Genomic DNA, 24,003 nt, shown 5'->3' with positions numbered 1-24,003 from the left:
CTCCCACAGTCCATGAGGTCAGGTAGCTCTGGCCCTATCCTGGAACCTCAGAACAGCCCAGACTAGTGAGCTCACCTGGTGAGCTGTGCCAGACGGGGCCATGTGACCTTCGGGTGGGAGGCAGGTGGTTCTCCTGCTCCTCACCCATCAGCCCTGAGCTCCAGGGACAAGAAAACCCCTAGAGATGAATATATGCCCAAGCACAGATATGTGCAGCTCCCATGGCTCTGCAGTTTTGAGACACAGATACCTTTTAAAAACAGTTGCCTGTATGCTAATAACATTTTGTGTACATGTTTCTTTTTTTTTAATGTACTTTATATACCACTTTATACACATTATATACCACTTATTATGAATTCAGGTTGTACAGTTCAGTAGTTTTTAGTGTTTTCAGAGTTGTGCAGTGATCACCACAAATTAGCTTTAGAACATTCTTGTCACCTCAGAAAGAAGCCTTGTCCTCTTTAGCTCTCTTCCTGTCCCTTTATTCCCCCTAGCTCTGGTTCTGGACATTTCATATAAATAGAGGGATGTATCCTACCTTTGGAGTCTGGCTTCTACTTTGAAATAGGCAAAGTATCTTCAAAGTTCATCTGCGTGGGAGCAAGTACCCTCCCTTCTCCAGGCTGAGTAACATTCTCTTGTACAGACCACACAGTGCTGTCTTTGTTCATTGGTAGACAGTTGGCCTATTTTCCATCTCTGGGCTGCTATGAATAATACTGCTATGAACATCGGTAGACAAGATTTTGTGAGGATGTGTGTTGTGATCTCTGTTGCATAAATACCTAGAAATAGAATTGCTGAATCAAATGGTAAATTTTTTTGCTTAATCTATTGAGGAACTGCCAGTCTGTTTTCCAAAGCAGCCACGCTATTTTACATTCCTACCAGCAGTGTGTGACTGTTGCAATTTCTCCGGTTTGTCACCTGTCCTTTTGATTATAGCCGTTGTAATGGGCATGCAGCAGTAACCTTATTGTGATTTTTAATTGCATTTTTTCAGTGGCTAATGGTGTTGGGCATCCCCTGATGTGTTTGTTGGTCATTTGTGTATCTTCTTTATTGGATGTGTGATTCATAGATTTTTTTTCCTCCTATTTTGTGGGTTATTGTTTTACCTTTTTGATGAGGCTCTTTGAAGCACATTTTAAATTTTGACAAACTCCAGCATACCTGTTTTTCTGATATATCAGAGAAACCACTGAGAAATGTAAGAGTACAAAGATTTACTCCTGTGTTTTGTTTTGCTTTGTTCAAGAGTTTTAGCCTTTACATTTAAGCCCATGCATGATCTGAGTAGTTTTTCTTTAGGATGTGAGGTTAGGGTCCAACTTCATTCTTTCACAAGCAGATGTCCAATTTTTCCGGCCCCATTGTCAAAAAGACTATTTTTTCCCCACAGAGCACATGCCTTTTTGTATGTCATGCTCAGTAAGAATTTGCATTAATTTTTAAAAAATACATTTACCCAAAAGAGCCATTCTCTTTTCTTAGTGGTGGCGCCATGTAGCTGGGCCCACTTTTCTGGCAGCCACTCTGGTGCCACATGTACCAAAATCTCTTTAGAATGGCGCTGGCTCTTGCCCTGCTAGGCTGATCTAGCTGCCTGAGACTTGGGACCAGAGAACCTATCGTTGCTTTCCTAGGGTAGCTATAACAAGGACTGCAAACTGGGTGACTTAAAACCGTAGCAATTTATTCTCTCAGAGTTCTGAAGGTTTGGAGTCTTGAAGTCAGGGTATCAGCAAAAAAGACCCTTTTCCCTCTGAAGATTCTAGGGGAGGATCCTTTCTTGCCTCTTCCAGCTTACTGGAGGCCCAGGCATTCCTTGGCCTGTAGCTACATCACCCATCACCCCAGTCTGCCTCCATCTTACATGGCCTGTCCCCCATGCATCTTTGTATCTTTTCCTATCTCTCATGGGGTCGTTCTTATTGGAGTCAGAGCCTGCCCTGACATAGGATACCTTCATTTTTGCTTTTTAAGTAGTTACATCTGTAAAGATTCTCTTTTGAAATAAGATTATGTTCTGAAGCTCCAGGTGAATGTGAACTTTGGGGGACGCTCTTCAACCCACTATATCTGCCCTGGGCTCGCAATGCACACCATCCCCCAGGCCGACCTTAGAGTCCCTACTGCCTGCCCTACGCTCTTCATGCTGTTCCTTTGGCCTGGACGCCTTACACACCCCCACTCTTCAGATCTCAGCCTAAGTGCCACCTCTTCTGAGATGCTACCCTGACCCCCAGCCAGGGCACATCTGCTCCACCATCAGTACACCACTCACTCTCGTTCCTGGCAGTCAACACACTTGTCATCATGTTTGTAAGATACTTGTCTGCTTACTGTGTCCCCTCCATGAGGGTTTTTTTCCACGCTGTGTCCTCAGTGCCTGGCCCTGTGCCCTGCTCACAGTCACAGCTGTTAAATGTGAGGTGGATGACCAGAACATCCCTTTGAGTCCCACCCCCACTCCCTTTTCTGATTACAAGCTCCCCTGGAAACATGGCTTTTCATTCTCTTTACTTATGGGGGTAAAAATGTGCAAATTAGTCATTATTACTGGGAATTAATAAATTGGTATTGTTCAAAAATTAGTTTTGTTCACATTCAGGTCCTTCTCAACAGTTCCACTTCAAGGAATTTCTGTACAAATAATATGGCTGTCCGTCATAGCATTACTTAGACTAGCACCCCTCCCCCAAATGGAAACAGCCAAAATGCCCAAGAACACGGGAAGGTTAAATGAGGGTGTGTTGTGCCATGAAATACTAAACAGACATTAAAAATTATGTTGCAGAAAAGCGGCAGGAAGTACATCCAGGACATAGTAAGCAAAAACCTGAGTCCTGATATGGCATGTGGACATGACTGTAGTGCTCTCGGTCCTGCACACATATGTGGGAAGGGCCGGGAGAGTCCTGGCAATAGATGGTGGTGATGGCTCCGCACAGTGTGAACATACCTAATGCCTCCAAAGTGCACACTTAAAAATAGTGAAGTGGTCACTTTTGTGTTATGTGCATTTTATCAGTTTTTAAGTAAAATGCAGAGAATCTAGAGCAGAAGTATTTAGAGTGTCACCTCCAGGTGGAGGGATTCCAGGGTCAAGTCTTTGGGTTCCCTTCAGTGGGATATGCCTCTATAATTGGTAAAGAAATCCAACTGTTGATTTTTTAAGAACAGGCCTAGGCAGGGAACACCCTGGGGAGGCAGAGCTAGCCTGTCATGGAGCCTGCCTGGGGCCCCACTGTGTCCTGCCCAGCTGGGCCCTGCAGGTTTGCGCCACGGCCTTTGCTTGTCAACCTCGGTGCTGGCTGTCCTATTTTACCACTATTGACCCTGAAGGCCATCGAGGAGGGCACGCTGGAGGAGATCGAAGAGGAGGTCCGGCAGAAGAAATCGTCTCGGAAGCGCAAGCGGGACAGTGACGCCGGCTCCTCCACCCCAACCACCAGCACCCGCAGCCGTGACAAGGACGACGAGAGCAAGAAGCAGAAGAAGCGTGGCCGGCCACCTGCCGAGAAGCTCTCCCCAAACCCTCCCAACCTCACCAAGAAGATGAAGAAGATCGTGGATGCTGTGATCAAGTACAAGGACAGGTAAGCCAAGGAGCACAGTGGGTGGGCACTAGGGTGTCCTCAGAGGTGCCTCATCTGGCCTTACGTTGTGCCTGTGAGCCACTTATTGGGGTATTCACTCCACAGACATTAGTGACCTGTCTTTGTATCGTCGTGCCTGCCTTTGTGGAACTCACATTCTGCAAGAGGGAAGTACAGAGCATTAGCCGTGGTGAGAGGAAAGAGAAAGCATTATAGGGAGATGGAGCCATGGGGGAATGTTTTCAAGGTTGGTGACATTTGAAGGGTAGCCTTGAGGAATGGAGGTCTGGGGACAGGTGCTCCAACAGAGGCTGGAGCTGGTGGAGAGGCCTCAGGAGGCCAGTGACGGGCAAGGTGGAATGGGAGGGACCCGTGCTGGGATGGGCACCAATCACACACCTGGTGGACTGTGGTGAGAGGGCCCATGTGGCAGGAGCCAAGACCAAGTAGCGTTTCCTTCTCTCGAGTTCCCACCTTCTCCCCACACCTAAATGACATGCAAGCCCGGTTCTTACCCTGGGCCATCACTGTTGGGCCACATGTTGAGAAAACAAAACAGGCTCCGGTCCAGGATCTGGGGTCCCTGCCCTGACAGATACCAAATAGGAAACTGCAGCATATCTGTTTGTGGGTCACAAGTACCATTTAAATAAGAAAAGTTCTCCCAAGCCCTCCAAGGGAGTGTGTGTACGTCCTGCCAGTTCGGGGTAGGTCGTGTGGAGCAGCAGGAGCTGGTTACAGGTGTGAGGACTGCATGTTGCTCAAAGCTCAGTGCGTTCTGCTCCCCAGTGTATGTACCATCCTGGTGCATACAGGCCGATGCAGCTGTCCCAGTCGTAGGAGGGTTGTCGAGCCTAATTGTAGAGTAACACGTGGCAGTTAGCCACTAAGCAAAGTCAGGGTAAATTGTCATCTGTAGGAGGGAAAAGTGTCATGGTATAAGCCCTCGGTGCCTCTCTCAGTGGAGAGGCTCTTAGCAAGTATGAAATTTTGCTTGGTGATGATTGTAGTACCCAATAAAGGATACAAATTGCCCTTTAAAAAAGAATCTTTTATTATTAAAAGAGAAACAGGTGAGTAAGTGAGAAAGACCTTACCCTAAAAATGTGACATCTGAATCGGAGGAAAAAATACTGAGCTGATCTGCAAACTTCAGCTTTGAGGCAAATTCCACAAAGGAAAAAAATGGAAGAGTCAACAATTATTTGAAATATAAATGTGTAAAAATCCAATGAAAAATGATTCATCCCAGTGTTTTTTCCCCAATGTTCTTGTGAGGGAGGTTTAAAATTATCAAAATGAAGAAGACCCTTGAAGGCAGGGAACAAGGATGCACTTTTGAAAAAGTCATGCTGATCTTTTGGATATCCAAATGGAGATGAACCTTATCCCTACCCAACACCTTATACATGTGTTTATTTGAAATGGAGATGTAAATGTGAAAGGTAAAACAAAGTTCTAGAAGAAGGCATTGATGAAAATCTTCATGACCTCAGTGTAGGTGTAGACTTCCTGAATAGGACACAAGCACCACTAATCATAAGAGACTCATAAAGTAGACTTCATTAAAATTAAGAACATCTGTTCATCCAAGGATACCCTCACGAAGCCAGTGATTACTCGTACCAACTGAAATTTTTAAATGGGCAAAAGCCATGGACAGACCTCTCCTGGAAGGAGATACCCCAGTAACCAATCAGCATGTGAAAAGGTGCTCAGGATCACTGCATCGACATCATAACATCAAGGTAATGCACAATAGAGGCACCTGGGTGGCTTAGACAGTTAAGCATCTGCTTTCAGCTGGGGTCATGATCCCAGGGTGCTGGAATTGAGCCCCACATCGTGCTCCTTGTTCAGCGGGGAGCCTGCCTCTCCCTCTCCCTCTGCCTGCTGTTCCCCCTGCTTGTGCGTGCTCTCTCTCAAATAAGTAAAGTAAAATCTTAAAAAAAAATTAAAAAGGTAACACAGTAAAACCAGAGACGCCTCTATACACCCACCAGAATGCCTAAAACTCCTTTAAGTGTTGACATGGAGTGGTTGGACTTCACATGCTACTTATGGGAGCAGACCATTCTTTGACACTAAACTTTCTGACCCAGAGACTCTAATCCTAGTCGTAAACCAGAGATTGCTGAGCACCTGTGTCCACCAAAAGACACATATAAGCACATACATAGCAGCCTTGATCATGACTGTCCCAAATGAAACAGCCCAGTGTCCATCCATAGGAAAACATATCAGTGGTGGCCTAATCAAAGAGCAGAATTCTAACCACCACCAGCACAGGCATTCCGCCATTCCCCAGGAGAATCTTACAGTCATTTTCTTGGCAGAAAAAAGCCAGACACTAACAAGTAACTACTGGATGTTTCCTAAAGTTACAGGAAGTTGGAAAGCTAATCCATGGTGATCGGTGAGGAGCAGTGGTTACCTCGAGACATGAAAACGTTCATCAGGATAAACATTTGATAAGCATACTTTCCTATAGTATGTTACACTTCTGTATTAAAAAAGTCAGGAAATAAGACACTTGGAAACAGCATCCTCAACTTGTCGATAAGGTCTTAGATATTTTCAAACTTAAAAAAAAATGTCTATTTTTTAGTCATCTTGTGACTTTCTGCAAAAGTCCCCTGAGCATCAGCCTTAGCCTGTATCACGGGAGAAAAGAGGAAATGACTGCCCTAGCTGCTGTGAACAGCTATTCTTTGAGCATGTGCAAGATGGGGTAGTAAGTCATGCCTGAAACTAAAACTGGCTCTCAGGGCTCCATGACCCCTTGTTGAGACTGTTCTCCTGCAGGAGGCTGAGATCCTGTTTGATGAAGCCCCAACTCTGAAGCCACAGAGCTGCACTCCCAGCTGGCATGAAACCAGTGTGGCTGGACACCTCATTAGAGGGTTTACATTTACCCCGAGTCTTCCTGGAATGGGTGGCATCACAGATATGGGAGTTCTCCATTACAGTAGAAGGAAATGTAAAGAAGTTACAAATGGAACAGTATAAAAGGTCATTAAAGGAAGCCTCTCACATGCTGATATTGAGAAATCCTTGGTTTGCAATTGAAGTGGGTCCATCTGCTTGCTACTTTGCCAGTGGCCCCTAGGAAAAGATCAATCAGGGCACATAGACTTGGGAATTAATGTTTTCCTGCTTGAAAAGTTACCTCATAGCAAATCCTTTCAAAGATGACATATAGGTGAAAGGCCAACTTATTTAATGGATATTTTTGACATTCTTTAACATATTAAATTCAAAACCACAGGGAAAACAATCACACGGTTCACCCTGTTGTGAGACTGGGTGAGAAGTGAGACTACCCTCACTCTTGATACCAACTACACAGTTCAGGGATCCCAGACCACTCTTAAGCTTGCTCAAGGTCTCTGAAAGCTGTTAAACTCATAATTATGGTTTGTTACAGTGAAAGGACAAGGCCTGGCATCAGGGCGCAGCGTCCAGGGGAGTTCTGTATGTGGAGCTTCCAGCTGTCCTCTCCCCAGGGCATCGCCAGCAGCACTGACTTTCCTGACTGCATTAGGAGATAAGACCCATGGAGCACTGCCAACCAAGGAAGGCTGGAGGTCTAGAGTTTTTATTGGAACTATTCACAGAGACACAGCTGACCACTGACATGGCTGGCCTCAGTTTCTAGCTCCTCTGTGGATTGAGCAGATGCCACATGACCCATCACTCCTGTCTTAAATCACGGTCTTAGACTCTCTGGGGTAGAGGGCCCCAGCTAATACAAAGGCAGCCCAGAAGGCAAGGCATTGCCAAGGCTAAGAGAGCATCTCCCAGGAGCCCAGTGCAAAGGTCAGGCCTCTCTTTGGATCAGGTTAAATTCTAATGGCACACTCAAGAGGTACCTGGAAGGTTCTGAGGGACCAGACACTATACCACACCAAAGAGAACCAAAGTAGTTCCAAACTGAATTTGGAAGTAGCCTATATCACACACTTTCTTGTCTCAGACTTCCAATATAGCTCATTTCCAGAAGAGAAAATGAGGCATTTATATTTTTTTTAATTTTTTTAACTTTCTAGAACATTTTAATTAGTTGAATTCTATATTTGAGTTAAACATGGAGCCCGAAAAGAGAACAAATCGTACAGCTCAGTTGTCCCTGGACGCCAGCAGATGATCACAGGATGTTGTCAGCATTTGGATTCGATATGTCCCAAGTCTGCCTTGCTGAGCAAGAGGACCTGGTGCTGCTGTTTCAGTGCCCAGTGCTCATAGGAGCCGGGCTTGTGTCTCCATGCAGTGACTCGAGAGTAGTAGCTGCTGTGTGAGCGGGGCCACCCTTCTGTCAGTGGGCATCGCTCCAGGTGTTGCTTTTGATTACATATTTCAAGATCTCCCCCAGCTGTATTTAAATATCTCAGTGCAGTCACATTTGATATTATCTTTGTACTTCCATCCAAGTCCACATACAGGTACCATCCTGATCTGAAAGCTTTTGTTCCCTTCCTACCTGTACAGATTCAGGACTGCCATGCCCGGGGGCCCCTACTATCTAGTGCGGCATGAAGAAGTGTGCCACATAAGCAGAGCCTGAGGATAAGCAGGGCCCTTCCAGGGGCAGGGAAGAAAAGAGTGTCATGGGCAAAGGGGGCAACATATGCAGAGACATATGCCATACCCTGAGGCCGAGGGTATGGGCATCCTGTGTGCAGAGAAAGCCAGCTGAGGCAGTAGGTTGTCATGGGCTGAGCCCACATGCAGGACCTCACAGGGCTCCTTCTCCCTGGTGCTTGGAATCTCAGACTGCATCGAGGAACCCTTTGGTTACCAGCCAGAATTGGAACCAGAATTAAGAAAGAATGTTGGAGGTAGGGATTTTTTCTTTAAAATCTAAACATGCAAATACATTAGGCACAGATTCCCGGGCAGGTTGGGACCTTGTCAAGGGGCTGTGTGTGCTGCCAGCTGGTGTCTTCATCCCTTAATCCTCCATAGGGAACCGGCAGCAGGTAGCCAAGGCAGTGTCTGCAGATGCTAGTCAGTAGGTGAGTGCTCTGGAGCATATACCTTGTGCTTTGGGGAAGATTTTACAGAACCGTCTCTGGTTGGAGGAGCCATTTAAGCAGGCAGGCTTCAGAGGACCCTTCATAGCACCTGTGCTCCCCACTGGGCTTTTGAGCTCGACCATTACTAGCTATAGGGCAGAATCACGGTTCTTGTGAAGACCACATGCTGGGCAGTAGAGGGTCAGCGCCAGGTTTTCTGAACTTGATCATACTGACACAAGAGAATGTTTCTGTTCTTAGGAGATCCTCGCAAGTTACTCTCGATTGCTTAGAAAGATGGGTGTGTACAGACTGCCCAGACTAAGCCTCCCTTGGCTGAGCCCCACTGAGCAGACCCTCAGGGTTCCCTTACCCTTTTTCCCCTGCCAGTAGGCAGCAACTTTATTTTATTTTTTTAAAGATTTTATTTATTTATTCATGAGAGAGACAGAGAGAGAGAGCCAGAGACACAGGCAGAGGGAGAAGCAGGCTCCACGCAGGGAACCTGACGTGGGACTCGATCCCAGGTCCCTAGGATCATGCCCTGGACTGAAGACGGTGCTAAACCACTGAACCACCCAGGCTGCCCGAGGCAGCAGCTTTAAAAGAGCTGAAGGCTTGAGTATCACAGAGATCTGGGTTTACCATCCATCTCCCTGCCTCGGTTTCTGGGTCCTCAGCATAGAAGTAGAATCCCCCAAATGGAATTATAGAGACCCCCAAATGAGAGATCATGGGCCAGGCATGCCGCCTAGAAACCAGCCCTAAACTTAGCGTTGTAGATGATGAAGGGCCCTGGCCACATCTGTGATGGCAGCCTCAGCCTGGGCCTGGCAGCCACTACCTAAAACTTGTTAGCACTTTCCCCTTACCTTTACAGGGGCCCTGTGTTTCCCTATTGAGAATCAGAGAGCTGATGACTCTTGGGAGTTGAAAGGTTTGTACGTTGATTTGTGACAAAAACAGGCAATGTAGCAAGCCCCAGGAAAGTTTGTCTGGCTAAAGCATTCCCCAGGAAAGGTAATTAACTGCCAGTGGCTCCAGTCCCCTTGAGGGAAAAGAGTAAAGGGTGAGCAGCCTGGGAGCCCTTTCAGAGGGGATCAGAGAGGCCTCAGGATTCTCCAGCCTCAGCCATTGGAAAGCTGTACAGCCCTTCCTCTAGAGCCCAACCTCAGACTGGACCCACTTCAAGAGGAGAAGCTAGCCCTCTGGGTCTGGGTCTAGAGTCAGCATTTTCTGCTTGGCACTCAGCCGAGAGCCTGTCCTGAGAAACAGCAAGGTGATAGGTCTTAAGAAAAGTGCTGATACCCATCATTAAGGCCCAGGCCAACCTGATGTAGATGCAGGCCAGGCTGAGGGCCCAATGGGGCTCTAAGCCACAGAAGGATTAGCCCCAGCAGCCTTGTCGAGTTGTGCAGTTCTGAGGCCACCACCAACTTTGCTAGATGAAGTTGCATCTGCCTTGTTTGTCATCCTGCCGGTTCCACCCTTAGACTTCATTCCCTGCTGATGATGTATTGCCACAGTGCAGTTGGATCACACCAAAGAAAACAGGACGGCTGTCTAGGAACGGTCTTAAAACTAGAATTACATATAAGCTCAAAACAGGACGGGTACAGACACCGGATCCCAGAAATAAATTTTGGGTGAACAAGTTGCACCCTCCACCTTCCTCACAGTCCTGCGTGAGATCCTTCTAAAGTGCTTGTGCATTTCAGCAAGTGTGTCCTCCTGTATGCAGGAAAAACAATAAAGAAATGGTCACGAAAATAGAAGATAATCAACAAGTAAGACAGGAAGTTTCCTATAAAAGGAAAATTCAAAATCTCTGGAAAAGGAAAAAAAAAAAACTAACAAACTAGAGGGTGAATAAAAAGGTCCCAGGTCAAATAAATGAGAAACCACAAAATAGGTAATTTTAAAATAAAGCTAAAAGACAGCTAGCTAAAAGAATTAAAAGGTTAAAGTTCCAAGGTGAAACTAGTTAAAAACGTTAGTTAACTGATGTTAAAAGTTAGGGAAGGAAGAGTGGGTGTGAGGGCCTCGGGCAGGTGTGGAGGTGGGTCTTTCAGCTCCCACTGGACCAAGAAACCCCAGCACCCTTGGTTCCAGTAGGGTCATCCAGCGATCTCTTCCATTTCAGAGGGGGCTTTGGGGCTTCCATTGCTGTGAGCCCCTCAGCACTCCAGGGGCTCCCAGAAGTACCAGCAGGCTGCTAATACGACTCATTCCAGTCAGGAAACACGCTTCTCAAGGCCCCAGTGACCCAGGCCCACAGATGGTGGCCCCAGTCCCCCTACACTTTCATAACCAGTTCCACCTGCCTCTGGCCATGGCTCCTGGGGGAGCTGGGCTGGCTTTGCCTATTATTTTCACCTTCTCTCATCCCGAGAAATGTTCTTTGCAGTGCCATGAACAGGTCATGGGCTTCCAGCTCTTTGTCCTCGTCACTCACAGCTAATGTCTTCTGAGCTCTTGCCACCGCAGGGCATGGTGCAAGGCCTTGTAACATTCATGGTCTGCTTGGGGAAGCTGTGCGGACATGCAAAGTAGGTGCCAACAGCTAGCCTAACACAGGGATTGCCCTTTTGGCAGATAGAGGCTCTTCATAAAGAACTTGTAACTAAGTACATCAGATTTCTCACTTGTCTGATGTTCAAATTTTCCATGATTTTATAACACGTCAAAAAATTGAACCTAGAAAGTAATTGTGTACTAATTAAGCAAAAGAATTAAGTAAAAGAAAAGAAGGTTTCATTATTTCACTTTCAAATTTTATCTATGAAAAACCTTCTGAGATTCTGTTTCAGATAGTTTGCAGTTAAATCAGTTTTGAAACTCCTGAGCCACTTGTATCCAGGACCTTGTAGGCTCAGTTCACTGATCAAGGGTCGAAAGTGAACATGGTCCCGGGGCTTGGTGTTATCACTGATCGATGTCATGGGAAGGTGAACTGAACTGGACTCTAGGAAGGAAAGCAGGGCTAAGAGACAGTCCTTCCTGGCAGACTGGGACCCCCTCCATACTTGGCTCATAGTATATGTCCTATGTACCACCTTCAATTGATTGCTTGTGCCTACCTGAGGGCAAAGGAATAATGCTCTGATCTACTTGCATGTCTGCACTGGTCAGAGGATGAGAACATGAGGACACCAGGCAGTATGTTGCCTTCCCCAATATGGACAGTCATTCTGTTGTTTTTAGAATTCATATCAACGGTGAACCAGCAAAAGAATAAATCTGGCCCGCTGGCTGTATGTGTATCACCTGTGAATTAAGATTTTTCTTTGAAGAAGATTTTAGAAAAATCAGAAGAATAATAACATTCCATTGACGTGAAATTGTAGGAATTCACTTTTCATTGTTTATAAAAAAGTTTTATAGGAATACCCAAAGCTCACTTTTCTGTGTCTTGTCTGTGGCTACTTCTGTGCAACCGTGGCAGAGTTGAGTAGTTGTGACAGAGATGGGATGGCCCACAAAACCTGAAAGATTTACACAGGTTACAGAAAAAGTTTGCTGACCCTTGATTTCATGTAACATATGAGAAAGGGTGGGAGGGATCCCTGAGTTGGTTGTAGGGGGTGACCTGTGATCAAGCCCTGCCTGCCTGCCAGCTCTCATTGCCTCTGTGGTTTCTCCATCTGTTGGAAAGGGACCTGGGTGGATGACCTCTTCAATGTAGAGTCTTTGTGGTTTTGTCCCATTTGGGGGGCTCTTGGTCTATTGTGATTCTCTTGATTCTTCCTCTGCATGTTGTAATTTTGTTTTAAGGACACATTGAAGGCACATTTGGAATTTGGGGCTCTGCGTGTCAAGAAGTCAGTTCTAAGATCTTCATGTCTAGGGATTCCCTTCACTGGAAGGCCATAGAGGAGTTAATGAAGACTAGCTTTTGGGGGATGCCTGGGTGGCTCAGTGGTTGAGCATCTGCCTTTGGCTCAGGTTGTGATCCTGGGATCAAGTCCCTGAGGTTCTCCTCAGGGAGCCTGCTTCTCCTTCTGCCTATGGCTCTGCCTCTCTCTGTGTGTCTCTCATGAATAAATTAATAAAATCTGGAAGGATGGAAGGAAGGAAGGAAGGAAGGAAGGAAGGAAGGAAGGAAGGAAGGAAGGAAGGAGAAAGAGAAAGAAAGAGAGAGAAAGAGCAAAAGAAAGAAAGAAAAAGAAAAGAAAGAAAGGAAAGGAGGAAAGAAAGGGAAAGGGGAAGGGAAGGAAGGGAAGGGAAGGAAGGGAAAGGGGAAGGAAAGGAAAGGAAGGGAAGGGAAAGGGGAAGGAAAGGAAGGGAAGGGAAGGGAAGGGAAAGGGGAAGGAAAGGAAGGGAAAGGAAAGGAAAGGAAAGGAAAGGAAAGGAAAGGGAAGGAAAGGGAAGGGAAAGGGAAAGGGAAAGGGAAAGGGAAAGGGAAGGAAGAAACTAGCTTTTAGGACCTAGAGCTGTCTATCAGCTCTCCCCTTACCCCTTACAGTGACCCATGGCTGCCACCACTCTAGGCTCCCTCTGTCCTGAAGACTTCCCACCCCAAGAAGAAAGCCTCTCCTTCCTCAGCTCCCGATAGCAAGTCACGGGAAGGGCTCTGATTAGCTAGCTTGTGTCCCAGGCCTTTGCCTGGACCCCTCACCAGGGACCAGATGGGTGAAGGTACAGCACTTGGTACCGTGCAAGTCTTGGGGGAGAGGTGGGGACTCAGTGTTGGGCAGTACCACCAAAGCCCTGAGTTGGCAGAGGGGAGGGCCCATTTCCATAGGGAGGCAGACACCATCTGGGTGGGCTGAATAATAAGGGTCTTTACCAGGGCTCTTCAGGCTCCAAGAGGGGCTTGTGAAACTAGACCAGGTCCTACCCCCACAGAGTTAGACTTGTGCCACAGACTTCATTCAGCAAGAAGTGCTCACCGGGCTAGACTTGGGAGGAATTGGGCCTTCAGGCAAAGGGCTTGACCACTCTGGGTCCCAACTGTCTCCTGTCTTACTGTAATGGAGACAGGGCAGTGAACAAGGTAGAAAGAAATTCCTGCTCTGGGAGCTGGCGTCTGGAGGCAGGAGAGTTGCATCCTCATCATTCTCTTTGTCACACACATGCGTGGCAGTGGCTGCTGTTGCCCTTATTGCCAAACCGGGTGACAGCCCAGGCTTCAGTCTGAATGGAGGTCACAGGTCTGTTCCTCACAGCCTCAGGATTTTCTCAAACTCCTTTACTTCCATCCCCACTTCTGCCAGGGCAGCCAGACACAAAGCCAGGACAGAGACAGTTCCAGACCACTCTGCCTGCAGAAGCTTCTTCAGAGCAAGTCTCATAAGACAGGAGGCAGATATGGGCACACAGCAGTGCTCTCTTAGGGCAGGGGGTTTCCTGGTAGTTGCTGCCAGTCTTTTCTGGAACAGGGTCGTGTATAAACAACCATGCAGTGTTGAGGGCAGTGAGGCACCCTTATTCAGAGATGACCTTTGTGACACCCAAGTTTGAACCCTGTTCCTCGACCCTGAAACTTTCACCCTGAGCTATTTCTTCCTTCAATCAGCAAATGTTTATTGAGCACCTATGGTGTACCAGGTGCCAGAGAGAGAGCAGAAAATAAAACAGGCAAGGTCTCTGTCCTTGGGGCTTGTGTTCTGGTTCAGTAAAGACACAGCCACATGGGCTCTGGTAGGAGAAATGGCAGCTGCCATGGACAGACACCAGTCTAGGTGACTGGCTTCATATCTAATAATATAAAGAAGTTGAATTGTCAACCTTTCTAAAAGAAAATGCCTCTGTGACAAGACAGGAGAAACAGCAAGTATAAAAGGCAATATCGGTAAATTGGAATTTGATTACAACTAAGATCTTATCACCCAAAGACACCATCAAGAAAGTAAGAAGACATGCCATAGACTGGAAAAGGCATTTATAATAAACACATCCAACGAAGGACTGTCTGAGGGAGGATAAAGATGTGAATGGATACTGCCTAAAAGAGGTCATCAGGTGGCCATTCCATCTATGAAAGGGTGTCACGTTTCACTGCTTATCAAGGAATTGTGAATTAAAATCACAAGGAGATACCAGTTTGTACCCAGATTGTAGAACAGCTACACCGACAAGGAGTGACAGCAAGTGAAGCTGATAGGATGAGAAGAGCCCATCCAATGGCAGAAGGGTAAGCAGGGGCTCAGCGGCTACTGAAGCTGAGCGCCCCTGCCATGCTTTCCAGCATTTTCACCTCCAGGCGTGTTCCCAAAAGAAGTGCAAGCCAACAGTTGGACGTGAGCATCTGCGGCCACTTGCTTCATGATACTCAAGACCAGCACACCTGGGTACCAGTCAGCAGAAAATGGACAAGCGAACCGTGTGGCATGTGCCCACCACAGGGCATAAGGCAGCTCTTGAGTTGAGTGAGCTGGTGCTGCATGTGCCTACAGGGATGAAGGAGGAGGTCAAACCTGGGAGCTGACCGTGCATGACCCCATAACATCAAGTTCAAGAAGAGGCCTGGCCTACCTCAAGGAGCTGAGCACTGAAAATCCATGCCTTTATCTTTCATCACATTCTTATGATTACTCTCTGTGAGGGGCGGGGAGTGAGGGTTACAGGGAACTTAGGGGGAGCTGACATTTGCTCTGAGGCGATGTGAGGGCTGCAGCTGGGCTTCCCGAGGAGCAGTGGCTTTGATGATTCTGAGGAAGTAGGAGAGAGGGATGCTGATGTCAGACACCAGGGAAGCCCGTCCTGGAGGGCCAAGCTGCCACCAGAGAGACTCTGTTTTATTCCCTGTGAGGTAGGCAGCTGTGACTTGTCCACCTCTAAGTCCACAGAGGTGAGGAGGGCTGGTGAGCAAGCCTGGAAGGCTCTAGGCCCCAAGCCTGCTGCAGCAGCGCCTGGTGGTGGGGTGGGGTGGGGTTTCCAGAGGACTTCCAAGGATTAAAAGTGACATCTCGGCATGTTGGCAACTAAAACTTTATGGCAGTGGATTTGCTGTCTGAGAAAAGGTGGCTCTAAAAGTCCGCCATCGTCTTGGTGCCCTGTCCCTCCATCACGTGCACCCGGTTCCAGGCCATCCATGCTCAGAGCTCATTGCACCAGTGAAGTCAGGCATAGAGTGACCACATAGGTCTGTATTCCTCAATGATGCCACTATTCCAAAGTTTTGTAAGAGGGACCCCGTTGCTTTCCATTCTTTCATGTCTGCCACAGTTTTAGACTGATGGAGGTGAGTGAGTTTTATTACAAAACTTTCCACTTTATTCCAGTACTAGTGTTCCACTTTGTGAGCTCCCTCGAGGGCCGGGCCCTTCATGGATGCCACAGAGGAGCACAAGAATGTGTGACCTGGAGAGCCCAGTCTTAGCACTGTGCAGAGCACACTCCACACCCATTAGTGAGCAGCAAAATGAATTTAGTGGCTCAGCTGGCATTTCTAAAAAGTGAAATAGTGGAGAAAACGGTTCATCTTACTTAGCAAGGGAGACCCCTGTGCAGGGAAACTTCTAGTACTTTACGGTTGTAGGTATATGTCCTGGATCAGAGTGAAAGATGTGACCTCCACTGTGCATCATGGTCAAAAGTATCATGATAGTGCTGTCAAGATGAGAAGGGGGAGCTCCGAGAAGGTTGGGGGGCAGTAGGACATGGAGGTTGGTGAGTGGTGGCTTGCGGCTCAGGTCTGCCTGTCCCAGGTAGAACGTCCAGTGCCTTCTGCTACCAATTCTCGTTTTCAGAGTTCATGTAAACAAGCTCTAGTTGTCTTTGGCCAAACCGCCCACCAGCCTATTCCCAGAGAGGAGGGAAGCCTGCTACTCCAGGGAGGGCATTTTGGGTTTTGGCTGGATGCTGGATGCTCCCAATGTCACGATTGCATTAAGGAGCAGCTTTGCTAGGACTGCCTCCCCGAGGCTGCTCCCGGCTGGGATCCCAGAAGCTTTTTGCCTGTTTGGGCTTCCTGTGCATTGTGAGACCCCTGGGCCCCTTCCCACAGCTGGGGTCTCCTGAGATGCAAGCCTGACAGACAGGAGCTGGAATCTGGTCCTGCACCTTGCTTGCTTTAGACAGATACCACCATTCAGTCCTTCTGTGTGCTGGATACTTGATACACATGTTCCTGCCCAGACACAGCCCACCTCGGGCCTCTGCCTTCCAGCCTTTTTTCCCAGTGTGAAGTGGGGGTGTCAGCCTCCCCCTTCCTTCCAGCTTGTGTTTTCAGCCACATCGTGCCCCATGTTGTATCCAGCTGGTCACAGATAAGGGAGGGCAAGCCACTTGTAGTCAAGCCTTGGAGCAGGGCCTTGACCAACTCACCGGCAGCCTGGACCCCTGGGGCCAGGTCCCTGTCTCCAGTCTCCAAAAAGAGAGACTGTACTCATAAGAGTAGTCTTCTCCTGTCTGCCAGTCCTTGAAGTGCCTGCTCACTCTCTCCTCAGGGAGGCCTGAGGAGTGATGTCCCTTCAAGCTCCTGGCCCCAGACAGATCCAGACCTGGACGTGGCACAGCCTGGTGGCCAAGTGCACGGCACCTGCATATGTGAGGCCCAGGAGACAACACTTAAGACCCTGCCACATCTCAGGGTTGCTCACAGTGTCTTTTCTCTGCTCCCTCGTGAAAAACCAGTACTTTCCCAATTGCAAGAACTAGAAAACCGCTCAGGTCTTCCGCTAGGGTCTTTCCAGGGGGCATTTCTCCTCCACGGGTTTTGCCAAATTCTCTGAAGTTCACTGCTCCTAAGTGCTGCCTATGAGAGACATGCTTGCAAAACTTGCAAAAACTGGTCTCTCTTTGAGAACTGGCACTTACTGCTCCCAACCACCATAAGCAAACTGATTTTTGCAAAGTACATAGGTGTAATCATGATTCTACCTCTTTGGAGTGCCAAGGCTTCTATTGCACAGCATTTGGCAATGTTTCCTCCAGGGGCTTTGGAGGTTGGATGAGGGCAGAGCCTGCGTTCAAATGCATTCCTGGCCTCTCTTTGCATGTTTTCCTCTCAAGAATGTTCCAGAACTCACAAGACAGTACATGTACAGGAAATAACTCCAAAGTGCTTTGAATTTCTCATTCCTCAAGCAATGGGTGGTGGCCAAGTGGGGGCTCCCCCAGCAGGCAGGGCCTGTGAGTGACGCCCACTGTGTCCCACCTTGCAGTAGTAGTGGACGTCAGCTCAGCGAGGTGTTCATCCAGCTGCCCTCCCGCAAGGAGCTGCCCGAGTATTACGAGCTCATCCGCAAGCCTGTGGACTTCAAGAAGATAAAGGTAACCCTGGCATAAGATGTGGGAAGTGGGGATTCTCTACAGGGATGTTTGGGGAATCTGACCCAGTCCCTCCCCAATATGGGCCCCCCCGGGGTGCATGGGAAAGATGACCACAGAGCAGACTGAGCAGAGCCTGGGCTGTCTGGCCGGGATCCTAGTCACAGGCTCTTGGGATTCCTCAGAGCTCCTTCAGGGTTATCCATGGCCTAAGCTTCAGCAGTGCAGCTCTTGTGTTCAGTGGGCCCAGGCTTCCAAGTCTACAGAAGCACCCAAAAGACTGGGCCCATGACCTTATGAGGCAAAGGGATTCCTGGCCTCAAGGTCCCTGGGCACAAGGCAAATTCCCAAGCTAAGGCTGCCTCTCCCATCACCCACAGGAACGCATCCGCAACCACAAGTACCGCAGCCTCAATGACCTGGAGAAGGACGTCATGCTGCTGTGCCAGAATGCTCAGACCTTCAACCTGGAGGGCTCCCTGGTGAGGAGGCACCTGGGTTGGAGGGCACCCACTCCTAATTTTTGCTGTCTTTGCAGCTGGGCTCCAATTAAGCATGCCCCTTGCTCTGTTTTAAATTGACTGGATAAGGGGATCCCTGGATGGCTCAGCAGATAAGCGTCTGCCTTCAGCCCAGGGTGTGATCCTGGAGTCCTGGGATCGAGTCCCACGTCAGGCTTCCTGCATGGAGCCTGCTTCTCCCTCTGCCTGTGTCTTTGCCTCTCTCTCTGTCTCTCTGTCTCTCTCTCTCTGTCTCTCATGAATAAATAAATAAAATCTTTAAAAAATAAATAAATAAAATTTACTGATTAAGGGGTGCCTGGGTTTCTCAGTTGAGCGTCCAACTCTTGATCTGAGCTCAGGTGTTTGTTGATCCCTCAGGTCATGAGTTCAAGCCCCATTTTGGGTGTTTGTTGATCCCTCAGGTCATGAGTTCAAGCCCCATGTTGGGCTCGATGCTGGGCATGGAGCCTACTTTAAAAAACAAATAATACTCTGGTTTCTCTTCAGATCGAATAAATCTTTCTCCTTGTAAAAAACAAACAAGGAAACACCCAGGTGGCTCAGTGGTTGAGCCTCTGCCTTTGGCTCAGGTCATGATCCCAGGTCCAGGGATTAAGCCCTGCATCTGGCTCCCTGTGAGGAGCCGGCTTCTCCCTCTGCCTATGTCTATGCCTCTCTCTCTGTGTGTCTCTCATGCATAAATAAATACAATCTTTAAAAATAAAAAGACTTTTAAAAAATAAAAAACAAACGAAAACAATAAATTGATTAAAATAGAATTCCCAGGGCATTCTGGATGGCTCAGCGGTTTAGCGCCGCCTTCGGCCCAGGGCATGATCCTGGGGACCCGGGATCAAGTCCCATGTCGGGCTCCCTGCGTGGAGCCTGCTTCTCCCTCTGCCTCTGTCTGTGCCTCTTTGTCTCTGTGTGTTTCTCATGAATAAATAAATAAAAAGTCTTTAGGGGATCCCTGGGTGGCGCAGCGGTTTGGCGCCTGCCTTTGGCCCAGGGCGCGATCCTGGAGACCCGGGATCGAATCCCACGTCGGGCTCCCTGTGCATGGAGCCTGCTTCTCCCTCTGCCTGTGTCTCTGCCTCTCTCTCTCTCTCTCTCTGTGTGACTATCATAAATAAATAAATTAAATAAACAAACAAATAAATAAATAAATAAATTTTAAAAAAGTCTTTAAAAAAACAATAGAAAAAAGAAAAAAAAAACAATAGAATTCTCAACCACTTGGAATATTTTGTCAATTATAAAAGCAGCGTATTCCTTACTAAAAGATGCAGAAAGAACAATAAGCAGATTAGCGAAAATAAACTCCGTCTAACCCATCCAAGATGACCTGTGAGCAATCTGGTGGGTGTGTTTGAATTTTACTTTGAATTCACTAGGACTTCCTTAAAAGGAATCCTGTGGATGTGTCCTTTCCTGCAATGAAATTAACACATACATTACTGCAACTTAGCAAACTTTTCCTGACTGTGCTTAGGGTAGATGCTACACGGAAAAGAGATTTTACAGTCCTAAATTTGAGGGAAATGCTGCCTTAAACAAAGGACATGCATTTCCAGCATTACTGCAGACCTTCTCAGAGCCCTTAGAAGCATATGCTCACTGGGATCCTTCAAAGGGAGGGAGGAACTGGTAGTCATTCCTAAATTAACACAGCCATGCTTTTCTCTGAGTCTCACGTCCCAGGCCCCAATTGGGAAAGGGTTACAGAGGACCCTCTGCCCTGCATAGGCTGTCGTGGCCAGAGGGCAGGGCCAGTGGCCCCCATCGGGCCCCAGCCCACTCAAACCCCACGTGTCTCCTTCCAGATCTATGAAGACTCAATCGTCCTACAGTCGGTCTTCACCAGCGTGCGGCAGAAAATTGAGAAAGAGGATGACAGTGAGGGCGAGGAGAGCGAGGAAGAGGAAGAGGGCGAGGAAGAAGGCTCTGAGTCTGAGTGTGAGTCCCAACGATGGGTGGTTGGGCAGACCAACCTCACAGCCAGGCAGCTCCCAGCCACCCCGACTCGGCTTGCCATGCTCTCCCAAGCTCATGTGTGTCTTTTTCCCCCACTCTCTGGTCCCCACCCCAGCCCGCTCGGTCAAAGTGAAGATCAAGCTCGGCCGGAAAGAGAAGGCACAGGACCGGCTGAAGGGGAGCCGGCGGCGGCCGAGCCGCGGTTCGCGAGCCAAGCCGGTGGTGAGCGATGATGACAGTGAGGAGGAGCAGGAGGAGGTGAGCACCCAGGGCCCTGGTGCAGGCAGGAGCAGGTAGCCAGTGGCATTTGGGTCTTTGGAGGTCTGTCCCCCTTGCCAGGTCTTAAATCTTCTGTCACAGCGTTGGGAGGATAAATGCTCTAACACCCCACTCCACAGAGGGGGAAACTGAGGCTCAGGGTGGAACATGCCACATAACTCAAGACCAAGTCTGTGTGACCCTAATGGAACTGGTGCTCTTACTGTTGGTGGGCAGAGCTGGCTTTCCATAACACCAGGGCCACCATGCAGAGGCCAGCAGGGCTGGGTCTGTATCGAGGGTGGGGTCAGGAGGCACTGGGATGGAAGACGCTACCAGACAGTCCCCCATGTGTCTTCCCTGAGCAGACACAGCACTCTGTGTAGCTGAGGCTCTCATGATGCCTTCACCCTGTGTGACACATGTGGTTCACCAACCCCCCAGGCCTCTGCTCATGGCTCTGCTCTGACCTCTGTAGGAGGATTTCCAAACAGTGGTAGTAGATAAAAACAGAAACAAAAATCCCATGCTCTGAAATCAAAAACGGTGTGGAACAGGTCCCGTGAACGGTGCCATGAGTGGAATCTGGGTGTTGCGTCTCCCTTGGAGCAGGCCGCACTCCCTGCACACCAGCGGGGAGCTGCACGAGCAGCAAGCCCACGGTTGGCAGTGGTGTGGGCGGGGATGGGGGTTAGAGCAGACCCACTTGCTGGATTTTATTAAGCTTTGCCCTCTGGCTGGGGCCTGGGTGCTCGGCCCTTCCCTACTGTGGGACCTGGGCATTTCACTACTTCAGAGTCTCAGTTTCCACTTCTAGAAATCAAGGAGGCCAAGGAGATTTCCTGGGGCCTGCCTCCCAGCAAAACTCATTGAGTGCAATTTCATCATTGCTGTTTTTCTCGTACTGACATTTGCAATAAGAACAAAATCCACTACCTCGAAACAAACCTGACTGTAGACCCTGATGAGGACATTACTGATGTCCTGACTACAGAGAGGTGGCCTGTGTTTCTGGAGAGTCGAGTCTCGGCTGTAAAGCTCCCCATTTGCCCAGTCCAGATTCAGCAGAGCATTTTGTGGCCCTTACCAAGTTATTTAAAATACTTGTACAGAGGAACAAATGTTTTACAAAGGAATAACCAAGGTGGTATTGAAGCCACAGGTCAGGGGCACAAGGACAGGTGTGCAGTGGTGGGAGGAAGCAGAGAGGGCCCAACGAGTCTCCCAGACAAGGAAGAGTCAGTGTGGGCACCAGAGGCCAGTCCTCAGGAGAAAAAAAGACGTTGGGGGTTTGGCTATGACACCAGGGGTGAAGCCAAAGGTTGCTCTACCACCGGCCTCAAGGTGCCCCTCTGCCACCTGCTCACACCCGGTGGAAGCAGCTCAGTTAACAAACATACTTAGTGCCCAGGTAGGCATCAGTGGGATGCCCTTGACGGTGGGGCTGATCATGCTCTCTCCTCCTGTCTCCCTCCAGGACCGCTCAGGAAGTGGCAGCGAGGAAGACTGAGTCCCAACATTCCAGAGTCTCGACCCCGGGCCCTTGGTTCCAGAGCCGAGGCGGCGTAGCCCTTAGCAGTAACGGGTAGCAGGAGATGTAGTTTCAGACTTGGGGTAAACTGTATAAACGAAAATCTTCCATATTTATACGGCAGAGAAGATGTAGGACTGTTTGTGTCTGGCCCTGTCCTGGCATCAGTAGCGTTTGTAACAGCATTAACTGTTGAAAACAAGAATTATATGACTCGGGGAACACGCGACACCTGCTTGTCTTTCCTTTCCCGGCAGTACTGTTGCGGCCGCAGTTGGGAGTCACTGTAGTTTCAGCCGTGGATGCACGTGTGTAGCCGTCCACCCCTCGTACTGTATTTTATGGGACAGGTCAGACTCGCCGGGGCCGGGGTCCGCAGGCCCGGCGGGGGTATGTCAGTGTCACTGGATGTCAAACAGTAATAAATTAAACAGACAACAAAACTCCTGGCCTTGCCTCCTCGTGGACTCATTCCTATCTCCCTACTAGGTTGCGAAGGCCTTGGGGGCCCAGTCCTCCTCCCGTCACCATGTCCCATGGGGTCCATTTCAGGGGAGGACACTGAGGCCCAGGCAGAGGGAAACAACTGGCCCAGTCCTCACACCAGCGCAGACTCTTGGCCCTGCAAGGTGCCACTGCCATCCTCCACCGTCAGACAGGGAGCAAGCAACTCAGTCTCTTCCCTGCCTGCAGCTGAGGTGGGGGCGCAGAGACAGTCATATAAACAGGCAGGTGCTACACAGAGGTCAGTATCGTGGCCTGGGAAGCCCAGGGCACTGTGGGAGCCCAGATGATCAAAGGGAGCTTCCAAGTCCAGAACGTACATTGAGTTCTCTATAATCCATGTCTGTTCATTAAGCTCTTTCCTTCGTGACTTCCCTTTAATTCTCCAAACACTGTTCCCTTTAGTTCTTCCAACATACGTATAACAGCTGCTTTGAAGTCCAATATCTGGACCCTCTCAGAGAAAGAGTCTGTTGACTACTTTTTCCCTCAATGTCAGTCACATTTGTTTCTTGGCATGCCTTGCAATATTATGTTATTGTTCAAAACGGACATTTTAAATAATAGATTGTAGCAACTCGGAATTCTGAGTCTGCCCCCACTTCCCTCTCACCCCTACCTCCACCACAGGGAGCTTAGTAGGTAATCACTATGCTTTCTTATTTTAAGAGTTGCTGCTTGGGACGCCTGGGTGGCTCAGTGGTTGAGCGTGTGCCTTTGGCTCAGGGTGTGACCCTGGAGTCCCAGGATCTAGTCCCGCATCAGGCTCCCTGCATGGAGTCTGCTTCTCCCTCTGCCTGTGTCTCTGCCTCTCTCTCTCTCTCCCTCTCTCTCTCTCTCTCTCTGTCTCTCTCTCTCTATGTCTCTCATGAATAGGTAAATAAAATCTTTAAAAAAAAAAGAGTTGCTGCTCCAACTGTAGGGTGGGCCTTTCCCCCACAGCATGTAGCTGCTGATGTTCTGCTCAGGTTTGGGTGTTTTTGTTTTTTGTTTTTTTTAATTTTATTTATCCATTCATGAGAGACACAGAGGAGCAGACATAGGCAGAGAAAGAAGCAGGCTCCTTTTGGGGAGCCTGATGTGAAACTTGATCCCGGGACCCCGAGATCATGACCCTAGCCAGGGGCAGTTGCTCAACCACTGAGCCACCCAGGTGCCCTTCTGCTTAGGTTTGAGTTTTGTTTTTAGGCTGTCTTCCTCTCGGAGTCACTCAGGTGTCGTCCTCACTTCCAGCTCAGCCAGCGAGGGCTCAGCAGTTGTGCTCAAACACCTGACTCACTGAGGCTGCATGCCAGTGGCCCCGTGCTCAGGCAGCTTGCAGGCTGGCTCTACCTTGGCTTCCTGTCCCTCTCACTTACATTTTTCTCAGCACACGTGCATGGCCTCCCCTTGAG

General features: G+C 48.7%; 1 protein-coding gene across 8 annotated transcripts in view; it reads left to right on the top strand.

The window, feature by feature from the left end:
- The window catches only part of SMARCA4 (SWI/SNF related, matrix associated, actin dependent regulator of chromatin, subfamily a, member 4), a 93,453-nt gene extending 70,905 nt beyond the window's left edge, over positions 1–22,548 (top strand). For 3 of the 8 annotated variants that reach the window (XM_049098527.1, XM_049098521.1, XM_049098524.1), the window contains 6 exons: positions 3,346–3,608; positions 17,734–17,842; positions 18,220–18,321; positions 20,166–20,298; positions 20,432–20,574; positions 22,052–22,548. In XM_049098527.1, coding sequence (XP_048954484.1) covers positions 3,346–3,608; positions 17,734–17,842; positions 18,220–18,321; positions 20,166–20,298; positions 20,432–20,574; positions 22,052–22,084 — 783 coding nt within the window. In that variant the 3' untranslated portion in view covers positions 22,085–22,548. The remainder of the gene's footprint in view (positions 1–3,345; positions 3,609–17,733; positions 17,843–18,219; positions 18,322–20,165; positions 20,299–20,431; positions 20,575–22,051) is intronic. The other 5 variants (XM_049098526.1, XM_049098523.1, XM_049098525.1 and 2 more) reach the window with 3 other exon arrangements.
- Positions 22,549–24,003: the final 1,455 nt, after the last annotated feature.

Source organism: Canis lupus, chromosome 20 (genome assembly GCF_003254725.2).
Source record: "Canis lupus dingo isolate Sandy chromosome 20, ASM325472v2, whole genome shotgun sequence".
Lineage (NCBI taxonomy): Eukaryota > Metazoa > Chordata > Mammalia > Carnivora > Canidae > Canis > Canis lupus.
Note: the sequence above shows the minus strand (reverse complement) of the source record. Positions and strands in the feature narration are given on the sequence as shown.